General features: G+C 38.5%; 1 protein-coding gene across 1 annotated transcript in view; it reads right to left on the bottom strand.

Moving 5' to 3' along the window:
* Positions 1-15,601, bottom strand: part of VWF (von Willebrand factor) — a 143,413-nt gene that overhangs the window by 68,789 nt on the left and 59,023 nt on the right. The window contains exons 20-28 of the mRNA XM_065843019.2: positions 14,604-14,742; positions 12,819-12,953; positions 9,575-9,721; positions 8,815-8,955; positions 7,021-7,140; positions 6,246-6,402; positions 5,510-5,668; positions 4,194-4,329; positions 228-1,567 (exon numbers count right to left, since the gene is read on the bottom strand). Of these exons, the coding sequence (XP_065699091.2) occupies positions 228-1,567; positions 4,194-4,329; positions 5,510-5,668; positions 6,246-6,402; positions 7,021-7,140; positions 8,815-8,955; positions 9,575-9,721; positions 12,819-12,953; positions 14,604-14,742 (2,474 nt within the window). The remainder of the gene's footprint in view (positions 1-227; positions 1,568-4,193; positions 4,330-5,509; positions 5,669-6,245; positions 6,403-7,020; positions 7,141-8,814; positions 8,956-9,574; positions 9,722-12,818; positions 12,954-14,603; positions 14,743-15,601) is intronic.

The following is a 15,601-nucleotide window of genomic DNA, read 5'->3' as shown; positions in this document are numbered from 1 at the left end:
GTCAAGGATTTCTGAGCTTACAGAAGAAACGCTGCAGGTCAATACTGCTGAACTGGGGCAGCATCCTCACACTCCAGTGAAGACAAATGTTCTTTCCTTGGCATTTGGACAACAAGATACCAAAGGAGATATGGGAATCCTCTTCAAATTTCAGTGATGTGAGGGGGAAATGAAGGAGACAGGAGAGAGGAACGAAGAAATTATACAGAAATCACATCCAACTTTACCTGGATTTTCTGTCCAAAGTTTACGAGAACAGCATGACTGCAGCACTAATTCAGGTGCTTCTTCAATAAGTCTGCTATAACTATGTAAGATTATTGGGTTATTATGCTGACTGATCTTTTTGAGCTCCTGGATACTTGCATTGGGGGTTATGCCAATGGGAATAACATTTATGCTTCTGGGAGGTCGTGTGATTACATCAGTGGAAGGGTTGGATGACACCATATATACCAAGTGAGGAACATCTTGCCTGCCCCCATTCACTGGTGTAAATGTGTGTTTGGAAATATAATCAAGGGCATTCCCAGTGTTAGTAGCCTTCCCTCCTTGGTAGGGTATGCTTCTCACCTTCTCAACAATACTTTCCTTTGACTGTATTTCCCTAAAAGAATACTCCAGAGTGACAGTCTCTGAATACTGCATGACTGTAACATGAATATCTTCCTGTCCTACATTCATTCCTATGATCACTCTCTCAAGGAACTTCTTGATTATATTGAAATTTTCCACCCCTACATTGTCAGATCCTTCCACAATAAAAGCAATGTCCAACCTTTTTCGGATGGGATTTTCTGAGAGAGGTTGTGTTGTTGTGAGATTCAAAGTGGGAAATAACACACTGGATATTGTTGGAGTGGATGTAGCTTGTAACAGAGAACTTTCCTCAGGTCCAAGATCACATAGATGATCAATGAGGAGATCCTTATTATCCATTAGCTCTAATACATTGTTCATTAGGAAGGCTCTATTATCTGGTGACTGCTTTTCAATGAACCTGATTTGCTCCACATTAACATATGGTCCAATCCCTATAGGCATTACGGCAATTTTTTTATTCTTCAAAGCTGTAAGGATGCTGCGGAGTTTTCCTGGAGACTTGCTGGCTATAAAGAGCACTGCAATTCTGGCAGCATTGGTCCTTTCTGCTTTACCAAACACATGAAACACAGTGTATTTAAGGACTTCAGCAGCAGACGCTACTTCATCACCTGTGTATTTTATGCTTTGGACGATTTTTCTCATCTGGGACTGTGTTTTGATATCTTTAAGGCCAAGATAGATTGTGGGGCCAGCCCTATACACTAGAATTGACACTCGGATTTTCTTTTGGGAGATGTGGAGTTTCTTCATCATGCCAGTTATGAATGTCTTCAGCTGTTCAAAGTCCTCTTCTGACAGTTTATTGGAGCCATCCATTAGGAAGGCCAAGTCCATCATCTTGCTGCATGCGTATTCACTGGCTGGTAGTTCAATGTCCTCCTCTGGAGCAGGTGTTGTTGGTGTTGGGGTTTCCTCCACTGGTTCACAGGCCACACAGGTTAAGTTCTTCCCTTCACACACACTACAAAAAAAAAAAAAAAAAAAAAAAAAAAAAAAAAAAAAAAATCAACAAACTTAGCTGTAAAATAAAACCAGCACTTATAACTACACATCACCCACATGTAATAAAAGAACTTTCATACAAAAATAAATATCTCAAGAATACAGCAATACCAAAACATGATGCGAGTTATTTTTTCCCCGCTTCATTTCCCCACAACTTGCCGCAAGCTATTGAACAGGTAAATCCTATATGTTCATGCATGGTTGTTTAGATCCGGGAAACATATGACAAGTTATGATGTGACTGACAGAAAATTCTCCTTGTAACAGCCTTTGGCAGAATGTGTAAAATCTGTGTGTGGAAACTGTCTCGAAACCCACTGAGCCTGAGCAATACAGCTGCCTTCAAGCCACTGGTGGACTGAACTGGCAGATCTGACATGTTTCACAAGGAAGAGAAATGTGAGGCAAATTGGAGGCAGCTAACACTAGTTAAAATCACAGAGTAGGAAAGATGCTTTTAGCTCTGATATGACTTAGCAGACTCTGTGAGAAGGCTAGGTTTACCTAGGTTTTGATATCAGTGAAAACAAGACACAGATTTTTTTTCTGCCTCTAAAGTGCATTACTTTCTTTTTCTTTTTCCTGACTTCATTTTATTTTGAATTCAGCTTTGGCACATGTTTGTCCTTCTTTTTTTTGTCTCCCTTGTTATCTTTCTCTTATTTACCATGTTCTCTGTTTCAGTCCTTTTTATCGTATCAAATGATGTATTTCATCTACAGCTTTTTTTCTCTTTTTATTCCTATTTGTCTTCCCTAAACATTTGCATTCACCTCAATCAGTACAGTTTTCAATTCCCTTTTCCATATCATGTCCCATTTTTCTTTTTTCCCCATCTCTGCCTTTTCCACTATGCATCTTTCTGTGCTCCCAGGAGATTTTTCATCTCTGCCACTCTTCACCTTTCAGGAACTTGTTTATAGGCCACCTGTTTCTATCTTTAGCAAGGCCTTAACACTTCTTCCTTAGGTCCTGGTTGTATGATTCACATAACTTCACATGACTGTACTTATGCATAAGCTGATACAGACTCAGTCAATATACTTCTCTTGTCTTACTGGATAGTCTGGGAAACAGAAAAGGTAAAGTTTATGGAAAAGGAAGGACTAAAAAATGCTTGTTTCCACTGCCAGAGAAAACCATGGATGTACAAACTAAACGCGCTAACAGTGGAAGAAGGTGCTGTTTTCCAGGAAAATACTTTGTTTTACATGTGGCATCTCAGATTAAGTTCTCCCAGTGCTATGTTCAATTCAAGCTGGTTTTAGTGCCTTCTTAATTGAAGGATGCACAGCTACTTTTGGCATTAACATATAGAAACAGAAGATTTATTATTTTAATCCTAATATGAACGAGTCTCTTCTAGTTTCCAATTTCCTTTGGATATTTGCTATAAAATTCATTTTTTGTGCAATAATTTCTATTGTTTGTACAGATGGTGTAGTCATCTAAATTAGGTGACAGCTATGCAAAAGGATGTTTCCCTGGTGAGGTAAGTTTTCCTAATGTACTGAAATTTTTTGTGAGCAGTGGCCAGTGTATCAACATTTAAGATAAATTATTATTAAGGATTTTAAAAATTAGAGAACAGAGACTCATTTATGAAGGTTCTTTTTTTGACCTTTTGGTGGAATTCAAGGTTCTTCGTGTATACTATTAAAAAAAAAAAAAAAAAAAATTAATCGATCAGCATAACAGTCTCATGCCCTGGTTTTATGGCACAGATGTGTGCTAGCCTTGGCAAGAGGCCAGGAATTCAAAATTCTTACCCATTTAGAGCTTCTGTGAGGTTCAGAGTATTTGGAGCTAACTTGTTAGTCCGGACTAATATATCCTGCAGTTTTACAACTCGATTTCTAATAAATTGGGCCAAATTCAAGATAGAAAACTCCCCTGTATTCACAGTGTTATGAGTGACAAGTGAAAGTATCCATTGAAGGTCTAGACATCCAGAGAATGTCAGACTTGCAGATACTACAAACTCTGCCATAATATGCCACTGGGCAGTACACAGAATGAAAATCAGGCTCTGTTACATTGTAACTGAAGGCCCCAATCAGGCATGATGCATGGCACCGTGTGCCCTGCCATTAATTCTATCATATTTGAAAACGCATGCAGGCAGGATCAGGCCACAGGATATCATCTGAAAATATTGGGAAAATTGGTTTTCCAGTAATAATACACAATTGCAACTGGTAATAATCTCAGTCAGTTCTAGACTGAGTGCTCATCGAGATTTTTCACTGTATGTAGGATTTTTTTAGTACTGGCAGAAGGAAAGTCTGATGGCTTTATTAATGTTTAATCATACCTTACACAAAAAGAAGTGGAACATCTGAAGCCAGTGGGGCTACCAACACATGGGAAAAGGACTTTTTTGAAATAAATTTATGAATTTCACTAGCTTAAATAGAGCTGACAACCTATAATCCCAACCATCACTAAAAAAATTTCAGTTTCAGATTGTATGCAGAGGGATATTGACAGAAAAGGGTTTCTTGTTGATGTGGATGTTCTTAATCTCTCTCCTTTTATTCTATTCAAGAGGCATGCAATTTCACTATGTAAACCAATCATACCAAGATCGACAGCGCTGTGGATCATCTCTGTTCAAAATTATTCGCTTTCCATGTGGGATCTTGACATCTTCAACTGCACACACCGGACAGTCTTCTGGACTGACACAATCCAGCGACAGTTCATCAAGTATTTTCCCTGTTTCAAAATAGCACAGTAGTATAAAGATGCCAATTTTCCTTAATTGAAAAACTAATCTTTTCGGGTTGTTTTTTGTTTGTTTGTTTTGTTTTGTTTTTTGTTGTTGTTGTTTTTAGCAAGGTAAATGCAACCACAGGCCCCAAAACCTTCTGCCTGTGTTATCGTCACTGCCTGATTGACACAGAGAAGTATTTCCTTATTTCATAACCACTTTTATTTAGATATTGGAAGTACTTGACCCAATGTATAACCTGCAACAGTCAGTACCATACAGAAGGTGAATATATCTTTAGAATAAAGCATTGAAGACGACAGGAGTAAATGGCTTTTTCCTTTTTACATGGACATTATTTATTTTGCCCAGTATCCCCTATCTCACCCTGGTCAGAGATACCAGGGCCAAGAATAGCTACTTTGGGTCTTAAAATACCTGCTTTCTTTGCCTTCACGTCTTATATTTGTTCATCTGAATTTTCCCTCTCCTTTTGGATCTTGCTCATCTTTCACTCTCTCCCTTTCTGTCTCTTTCCTCTCCCTGTCCCATATTTCCTGTATTGTTTTTTTCTTCCCCCTTTCTACAAAACAGTTGTTGGGAAGAGTTAAGCTGAAAGCTCAGGCTCACAGAAGGATACTTCCTGGGCCTTGCAGGTAGTAAACAGGTCAAGGCAATGGGTTTCCCTCACTGCAGTAGCTCCTCTGAAGAAGAGGATTTTATGAATACTCAGCACAAATTTATACCCTCCTTTAACCATACAGTGAACCACCTCTGTTACTACACAGCCCCTCATGCTTCTGTCTTCCTTTCTGATCACCTCTTTCCCATCCTCTCTTGTACTTGTGGGCAGTGTTTCATTCTCTACTTTTAGGCACCACTTCATGCCCTCCACACACTGTGCTCTTTTCACAAACCAGGGTGCCTAATCAGTTTCCTCCCTATGCAGTAAGAAATCGTAGTGAAAACACATCAGTAAGTCTGTTAAGGAATTAACTGTTACTTCTAAGTCTTCTGCAATACCCAGCCTTACCAATCTGTGAATATTTCTGGACTATAAGGCTTCTTTTTAAGTAATAGGAACACTTAGGGGAGAAAAAAGACGACTCTACAGCAGTATCTACAAGTACCAGGAGCAGAGCAGAAAAAAAGTAAGTCACTGCTTAAAGTAAAAGATGGAATTACCTGCAGGACAGTGTACATGGCATCCTTCCACACACTGAAGAGGGCATTCCAGAGGCTGTGGGTGCTGGCATGTTACAGGACAAGCAGGTCCACAGCTATTATATCGCCATTCACATTGATAATCTAATTGTTGCCTATTCAGGTCCTCACAGCTTTGTGCTATGGAGTGAAAGAATTGGACAAAAAAAAATTAGAAAAAACATAATCAAACCAGAGTGTACTCACCATACCTCTCAGAACTATGACACCAAAATTGGTACAAAGTTGACCACATATACATAGAAAAAGAAAGATTTCCACCTTTAAATAAAAATATATTTATTTTACTACATTCTGGGCAGGCCACTTCTTCACACTGAATATTTTTCACATAACAAAGTCCTTGTTCTAGATCAGGATATTTGGTTTGGATTTAAAAAAAAAAAATGCAAAAACTTATCTTTAAATTTTAATTTAAAAAGAGAAAATATACAGAAATCATTTTTTTCTCATAATAGTTTGCAGTACAAACAAACATAATCCCCTTATTGAGGGAATGTTTTTTCCAGCTATGGTTCTGAATATAAAATGGAAAGGAAATGTCACCACAAGCTGCTAGCCCAGTCCCATTAGAGTGAACTTCTCCAGACATCAGGGGGAGCAGAGCTGGATAAGAACAATCTATCCTAGCCAACAGCTCACTGATTAAAAGTGCAAGTGTTTTCATCCAATTCTTCATCAGATGCCGTGTACTTACGGCACAGAGCTGGTGATCTCCAGTGAACAACAACACCTTTTTGTGCGCAGACATGCGCATAGGCTGCTATGGCGTCACAGAAGCAAGCACAGTCCCCAATAGATTCACAAGCACAAGTATCATACATGCAAATATCTATGTAGGGCTCAGGATTCACCTGCAAAAAGAAATATAGGGTACAATACACTCACTGATTCCCGTTTGCCTCCTTCTTCTAGACACATTTAACTTTCAGATGGTTTGCCTGCTCCATTCACCAGGAGCTGAGGTGCCACATAAATCAGTGCAGACCTTACTGCTGATCTCAGCAAGGACTCAAATCAGGACACATTCTTGAAGTTGTTATAGACACTGAAGTTTATTGTCTCTTAAGAGCCACCATATGAAGTAACTTTATACCTTTTGGGGCCCTGTCCACATACCCTCTTATGCAGCAGCTTAGGTCGAACGTAGTCTGAATGGCATTACACTGGTTCAGCTCCCTCTCTCATCCAATCTCAACCCTTGTGCTTGACTTCCCATGCCTGTCTCTGGGCTTTAGAGTAAAATTTCCCTCAAGCAGAAACTGTTGTATAGATTTCTACTAGGTGCTATCCTGCATTTTCCCCTGAAGCATCAGCTACAGGACAGTGTCAGAGATGAGAACGCCAATTAGTCAGCCTAGTCTGAGTCCTGCATGCTGTCAGCACAACCACACTTTCCCCCTCAGCTGTAATCAGTGTCAGCACATATCATTCAGAATTGAAGAATGTGAAACACGTGGCACAATACTCACAAGATTTTTGCATTCTTCAAAGAGATCCCCAGACAAAACACTGCAAGACGTTTCTACCATCACCTGCTTCACTACGTTTCCATTACACAGTGGAGACATCAAGGTCTGTTCCCGGCTGGGCTTAATATTGGAAGAGACAAGCACACACTGCATTAGCCTTGCCTTCAGGACCTCCGGACTCTTCAAAATGAAGTAAGAGACTTACTAGCACCAGACATTTTTCATGACAAATGCAATTGTTTCTTTGAGTAAAGTTTCAATCGGTTGTATGACAGGCACAGATCCTGCCACCACAGAATGCAGACTAGAGCAGGTCACATCTTATGGTTTCTCCAGCTCTTACTTGTAGGCTGCAGTTTTAACATAGACATTTTGATGACAGAAAGTCCCACTCTGTACCAAACCCACCCTGAAAAATGATCATTCACAGCTCTACAGAAGGCCCACAAGATTCACAAATATGATCAACCTTCAGCAGGCAATACCCAAAGCCACTATTGAATAAGAATGCCTCATTAGTCCCCAAATCTCCCATTTAATTGATTGATTGATTTAATTAATTAACTGGTTAATTAATTAAATTAATCTAAGAACAAGAAACACGAGTACTGACATGGCATTTATCATGGAGACAGTCTGCAGGTTCTGTCCTGTGCCTATTACACTGGAACAAGAAGCTGCTCCTTCTCAGTCTTACCCTGAGGTCTCACTCCTCATTATTGCAACTTCTTCTGTGTACCTATCAAGTCATACCAAAAAACTGATAATCAGCAAGATTAGTGTGGCTACGTCACATTTGCACATAATTAGTGAATTAAATGAAAAGATTTCATGTGATCAAAAAAATTCCTTTGTTTTCTGATAATTTAAATCTTTTAAGGAAAGATCTAAAAGAGGCCTTTTTCTCCTCTCTGAAAATGCAGACAAATTTTAAAAATTAAGTTTTCAGCCTTAAAAGCATCATCTGAATGAAATACTTCATTTTACAAACATCAAAACAAATTGTCTTACAAGTTGCTTCCTTTCACTTTTTAGTTCAGAAATATTTTTGACCATCATTATTTGTCAGCTTAAGACAAATTGATTTTTTCTATTTCATTCTTTCAAAACTCTGTATTTGAAAAAGAGGAAGTATACTCTCATATGTAGCATAATTAGTACCCCCATGAAATCACGTAGTCTTTGGCACCAGGACATAGATAATATTTTCAAATAGCAGGTATTCTCCCCAAAATTCAGATGCAGTGATAGATAGCATTGAGGTCCCCCCCTCCTGTATCTTGCTTTTTTTCTGTTTAAGCCTCTCCGATCTGAAAATAATAGCTGAATGTTCTTTAAAAGAAGATCGAGATGCACATAGAAAGAAATTAACCTGCATTTGTTCATAAATGGACAGACAAAGATTTGGGAGATAGAGCTTTGGATAGGGAAATATGAAATTTTTATCTGAACTCTCCTGGTCTGAAAATTACAGCTGGTTTTTTTTTTTTTTTAGATTAAACTCTAAAATGAGATTTGCAGTTGTACCTGGATTTCAAGCATCTGAGCTGGCAAAATCTATGAACAGCCTCTATCATACAGATTGAGTATTTTGACATTTATCTGAAGCCAGGTAGTGCAGAGGCCTTAAATAAGCTAATTGATCTTTTATCAGATTTCAATAAATAATATTATTTGGCAAAAATATGGCAGAAGGAGTTCATTTCTACTACTTTTATTCTTTCAAACCTCTTTGCCCACTCAAGTGATGCTGTAAGCCATATTAATTAGTTTTCACACTTCATTCACAATCACCTTTTCAACATCAGCACAGTATGGATTAACTTTCCAAGAATTCCCAAAGTCAATTGGATCTACTTCAAGATGTTCATTGCTGCTGGTCAAATCATTGTTTTGGATTCCATCAAAATTTCCACACAGACCACACACTTGATCCTTGGAGGGAAAGAAATACAAAATACATAAATCTTACATCTGTAGGGTGGCTTAAGGTTTAGTTAAGATGTCTTTAATGGCACAATGCTTGAAAACTGAATTATTCCTGTCCTTGCCAAGTTCACTAAAATAGACATAGTGTCTCACAGAGAAAGCTTAGCTCCTATTTCCATTCTGAATTGCTGAAAGTAGTCTGTATCCAAGTACTCCAGGAAGCAAGATGACAACTCTGATCAGTGGTGCCTGTTGGCTCTATTTAGAGTATGTCCCCACAATCCCATTTTAATTTTGGAGATGACAGTCCTATCACCATCACAAGTAAATCTGAGTCTTAATACTGCTCTTCGTGAACACAAGAAATCACTCAACTTGCAATTATTCTAGCATCCATCCTTTCTGTCATAACTCATTTCCAATGAGCCAGAATTTACCTCTTACAGTTGAACTACCAGGAAAGTAAGCAAACCTTATGGTATTACAAAAAATTCCCTTAATTTTCAAGCAAGTGCCTCCATGGAAATCTATCAACATGTCTGCATAAAAAAAAGTCTCTTCATCAGAAACAGGTTAAGTGCATTCTTTAGTGACAATAAGTAGCAAAGTAAAAAAAACCACTTACTTTGAAATTGCCTTTTAAGATAACTGAGACTCCCATGGCCAGATCCCAGGTCACACTGATGCTTTTCCCCAGTAAAATGATGTAATAACGTCCAGACTTCATAACTTCTAAATCATTTTCATCTTTAGGAGGTACCTCGATATTTACCTGAACAAGAAAAGCACAGTGTCCTATCTACCATGTCTCTAATTCCTGTTTCACATAGGTCACTTCCCCAGTAGGACACATGCTCATAGGTTAACAGCTATTTTCAAACATGCTGTTCTCCAGAGAATAATAATTCCCATACGCTATCCAGATGCTCTGGAGCACTTGCAGAACTGTAAGCAAGGTATGGGTACGGGACTCATTACAGGCTTGTCTCTACACTGAAAAGCTGCTATGGATAAATTTATTGCCCTAGAAACAACACTTCTGAACAGCATATTGGGATACAAGTACAGTATTTCAATATCATCACATTTCTGTAATTTTGAATGAGGCATATAACATATACTCACCACAAATGCTGACACACAAAGCAAATATTGCTAAACAGAAGCAGGGTTGATAAATAGGACAGAGTATATCCAGTTAATGATCAGTTTAGTATTTGGTCAATGGTTCACAGAATAATTACGTTTTATTTTTATTTCATTTTTTTAGGAAACTACCCATCCTGTGCTCCTGTGACAAAAGGGGTGGTTAGGTTTCAGTGGAATGTGAACTAGGAGAACTACATGCACCAGTGGCCTCTGAAGGACCAGAGCCTGATTCTGAAGTCAGGAAGGACTCTCTTTCCAACCAGCTACACCACCAGGAAAAATCCTGAGAGATTCCTTTCAGTGTCTCCATTCTTGCATCACTTTCACTTCTCCTGTGTGCCTCTTTCTCTTTCCATCTGGCTGCAAATTCACCGCCTCCAGCTACTAGGAATTTAAGAGATTAATTTAAAATCCTTTCTTTCACACTGTAATCCCCTTTCAATGGGAACACTAATAGGATTATTAACCACATTTGGAGAGAAATGTCATGCATGGCTGTTACTTTAAGCACCACTAATGCATTAACTGAAAACTGCTTAATTGTGGAAGAGGCCGATGAAAACTTCCAGTACAAATAGTAATTAAAGCAAAGGAGGAAGAGGAGCCCACAAACCATTCTTCCACTCCCCAGTTTGAGGGCAAAATACTTCTTTATCCCACTATTCCTTCTTGCTCAATTCAGTAAAAGCTCAGTCCTGTAATTCAGTTCTCTTAATCTCTGGGTTATTACTAGAAATGTTATTCCCAGAGAAGATATCCTCCAAGGGTCTCTTAAAGAGGTCCCTCAATGTCATTAGAGGAAGAATACTTTAAAATACTATTTTAGGAACTGGAAGCTTTTTCATCTTCTTCTATGCTCAATATATTAATATACAGCCTAGTCACACTTGGTGACTTATCTTCCAAATATCTCCAGTAGTCTCTGTCTTTCCAAACTAAGTGGGAAAAAAAAAAAAAGAGGAGGACAAAATTGAGCTAGGAGCTTCATCTAAATTACAGAATTTCTACGTTTATGGAGGCTTTTAGCCCAACCATGAAGTCATAAACTTTTGACCTTGCTATCTGGCACATTTACTTGTTTCAGAAGAACACCAATGATTTCATGATAATTATTTTATTTTAATGTGAGCCAGAATTGTAGCATGCAAATACTTCAATTAAATCTCCATTTACTTAAAACTAGAAGCTGCTCTCAAAACAATAGCAACTTAAATAATGGTGCTTGGAAATATTTTTAAGAGGGAAAAAAAAAAAAAAAGTCTTGATTCTCCTGCTTGCTTCTAAGGTTTGTTGTAGAAAAAGAATATAGGAAGTCATCTCTGTGTGAGAATTTGCCTAAGCACCTTCGTATCTGTTGTTTTTCCTTAATCCCTCATTTGGTTGCTGTTATTTCTAAGAAAACTTCATCTAGATATTACACTGAGCCTTCAACTCAGTAGAAAGACAGCTAAGAATTGAGTCAAGGTCATGTGGACAACCTTGTGACACAGACCTAGTCCTTGCAAAAGACGTACTCTCAGGAACCAAACACTCTGTGTTGCTGTAGTTACTGGGTGCCTTATTGCCTCCTATATTTTCCATCCCTTATTTCGGTGTCCAAATGGAATCACAGTTCTTCTGAAAAGTCTGTCTCCTACAGAAGCTTTCAGATAAAGTCTGGCTCTACAGACTGATACTGCTATTCACCCTCAACCAAGCACGGGATTCTTCAGCAGTAGTAATAAAGAATTAGTTGCACAACAAACATCGCCTATGTTCATTCCTCCAGCAACCAAAAGCCTGCATGGATCACATGCTGTCAAGATGCACTGCACAGACAATATTAATAATGGTCATGTTTTACATGTTCCTGTCAAGCCTCAGTGGCACACAGCTATTTGCAAGCAATTTGCAGGCTTCACAAAACCTGTTTCAGCTTTGTCTGTTAACTGGCAACACGGTAAAGGTAGAGTGGTTTCACATTTCGCTGGGAACATTTTTACAAATCTCTGGTCCAGATGCCAGTTCAGAGCAGAGAACCTTTGAAAACTGAGCAATTGAAACACTATAATCCACTGTAGCTCTGTAATGTTTGAACATGCAGACGGTCTTAATTGTTACAGTGCCCCAGGCAAAGAGCTGAACTCTGCCCTTTTGAAATCTTGTTTCCTGCTGTGGGGGGACATGGGAGGTGGAAGTGGCTCTTGGTTAATCCTTCAGTGTTTGTTGATAGGAAAGGGGAAAAAAAAAAAATGAGAAGCAGTGATCTGGATTTTCCACATGACACTTCTAACAAGGGAAAGGATAGTGATATTCACTTCTGCAGTATCAACTTCTTTCAGCCATGACTTCTTTTTTTCCTGTGTTCTCCGTTCTCCAGATGGCTAAATTAGAGCTGAAGTTTCACTAGTCATGGCTCAGTCACTTCTTAGCTCTTTCTTACACTTAACCTTGCTTGAGATAGACCTAGACCTCCCATGTTTAGAAAAGGCATTCATTATATGAGCTTGCATTGAACAGCATTCTTATCCAAGAAAAATTTATTAGCATCAAACAGAAAGACCAAAATGGCATTATACCTCTGGGAGCAAATGGATAATTCTAATTATGCCAATCTGTTAATTTTATACCTAATTTTCAAGAACCACTGGGCATGAGGCCATTCATGCCTCATCATACTAAAAAAACTGATTTTTTTTCCCCCCAAGAAAGGGAAAGAAAGAGAACAGAAGTGTACATACGTTTCCATTAAACAACTCTATTTCCCCGCTTTCATACAGAATGATGACCCTTTTGGTGCACTTTTCTCCAGTGAAGCCACAGCCTTCATTTGAAATTAGTATCCGGAATGTCCCAGAGTCATCCTTGCAGAAATCCTGTCAGACATAAATGAATGAGCCATTAATGTAGAACATTTGAAAAACAAATACAGAGTTATGTAGAAAGAGGAAGGCTCAGATAATATCCTATGCACTCTGTATCCAGTAAGGTGTTGGCATGTCAACTGTTCCCATGTCAATTTATGTTGTGCTTACCGTTGATATTCATGTGGTCCACCCCTTAAAAAATGAGATCCACTCTGCCAGTGGCACACACCTACATATTTTGCAAGGAAGATCTGTACTTTTACAGTATCTGTGATATTTTAAATATGTAAAATTGACATAGTATACAGCTATATAGATACAAATTAATTGACCTAACAGTGAAAACAAGACTCTGCAGCTTTAATGATGAAACAGAAGTATAAACCTAGAAGGTTAGGTTAGAAAGAAGGGTTAGAAAGAAATGTGTTGCACAGTCTTGAGTAAGAAGTTTGATGCCTTTGTTTTCCTGCCTGTACATGAATAATAATTACAATAATGCCAATGTATTTTTTGGGGAGCAATTAAGTAGCTTAATGTATTGATTTTCTTTTCAGTCAAATATTTCTGAGGTGCATGGAGAGTTAGTACTACTTTTATATGATAACTTCTGACTCCCATGAGTTAGTTTGTTTGTTGTGTGTGGCTTTTTTTGTTTGTTCATTTTTGGTGTTTGTTTTTGTTTGGTCTATAGTTCTCTGTGTTTGTAATCTGAGGAAAACAGATCTCATTTTCATTTTAAGTAGTTTTGTAGTACTGCATGCTATTACTACCCATAAGACCTTTACACAGAGCTCTAACTAGTGTCAGAGCAATTGTTCTTCTGAGGCAATCCAGCTGGCATCAGGGTGGGAGCATATTTCAGAGACTTAGCCAGAGACAGGTTGATCACACTTTCCTGCCCAAGGAGAATTGCAAGGAAGAATGTGCATTATGAAAAGTGTCAGCAGACAAAAACATAGTGCAATTTAAAAGTATCAGGTTTTCTGCTTAGGCTATCTGTTGTTATCAACTAGAAGTGGATCCATCTAGTTTTAGACCAAATTTTCAGAGAAATCCTTCTTTTGCATACACATTTTCAAATGCAAAATGATTTGCATCAGTAGATAAGACAATCTTATTTAATTCTCTAAATTTCTGGTGGCTCCCAGAAGTTGCAGGCTGATGTTAGTGTGCTGTGTGCTCCAAATAGGTTGGTGCATGGGACTGAATAGTGACTTTGCTGAACTGAACAAGAAGAGTCTGTGCTCTGAAAGCATTTAGAGAAAGTGCAATGAGCATTTCTTGTCTCAGTCAGACAGTACGCCATCATTACAGGATAGAGGCCAGTGGATAATGAGGAAAGATTGATTTATGGATATCTACAGTTCCTTATTAGAGACAAGATTCACACAGCTCCTCTCCATGCCATGCTGCTGTCATACGTTTTATGACTACTAGCTAGACATATGACAACCTAAATCATTTCTGTAGGATACAATGCCATCTTCAAAGTTCTTAAGGCATCTTTGAAGTCATTAATGAGTTCTGCTCTCCTCTACTACACATCTGACTTGGTTATTAAGAATATCTTACTGTGATTTATCCAAACATTGGACTTCTCTCCTGGTGTAAAACACCTTCTATGTTATCAGACAGCTTCAGCATTTGACACATTCTTACCTGAACTAATACGTATTGGCAGTTTCCTGGAAACTTGTATTTCAATCCATCAAATGTCAAATAATGAGCTGTACCAATAACAGTGCAGGTACCATCACATGTATTGTTGGTGCATTCCCACTTTCGACCACGGCACACACTGTAACAGAGGAAATGAGTCAGTGACAGTTGGAATTATTTCCAATGTATATAATCAGCAAGAGAATGAAAGGTGCTGTAGGCAAAGTGAAAGAGCAAAAGTTTCTGCCTCCAGGACATGCATTCGTGATCTGAAGACATTCCAGAAGACACAAAAGTGGTGATAGTATTTTGCCTGGGCCTGAGTCAAGGAGTAACCTACTGCAGACCGAACAGGAATGTTGTTCCTCTCTGTGTCTTAACCCAGACATCAGCTGCAGCTCTGTGAGGAACCTCTGCAGTTTTCTACACCGCTGTCTGTCCTCAGGTATGTCCCCAGCAGATCCTCTCTGTGTTTGGCCTTGAGAACATACTCTTAGAGAGCTCCATGCCTGGGTTGCTGTATTTCTTATCTAGAGAGGTTTCCACAGCTACATTATACTACCTGCACCAGATTATAATCTTGCTCATTAATTAGCATAATTAACATAGGGTGCAAAAATCCTAGTAGTATATCAACATGTCAAGTCACTAAGGAATGTGTTTCCCTTTTTCTCACAAGCTGAATGTAGAATTACATGCTTTTTCAACTTCCCTAATACAGAAAGAGGCCCAGACAGAGCCTGCTAGAATATTTCATAAAACTATCACTATTTTATTTTGGACAACCTGCTCTGAGTAACCTTTTAGAAAAAACAGATTAATTACCCTCTAAGGACCATTTCAATTAAATACGAAGTATAATATCAGCAACCCTGTCTTATTTGCAGTACTGTCCCTTTTTTCCCTCATTGAAAGAAAAACTAGTAGTAAATTTAATATCTAACTGATGCAAAAGGACATATGTTTACTCTAGTGACCACCTTCTGGGACCAAGTAAC

The sequence above is a fragment of the Patagioenas fasciata genome, chromosome 1 (genome assembly GCF_037038585.1).
Source record: "Patagioenas fasciata isolate bPatFas1 chromosome 1, bPatFas1.hap1, whole genome shotgun sequence".
Taxonomy (NCBI): Eukaryota; Metazoa; Chordata; class Aves; order Columbiformes; family Columbidae; genus Patagioenas; species Patagioenas fasciata.
Note: the sequence above shows the minus strand (reverse complement) of the source record. Positions and strands in the feature narration are given on the sequence as shown.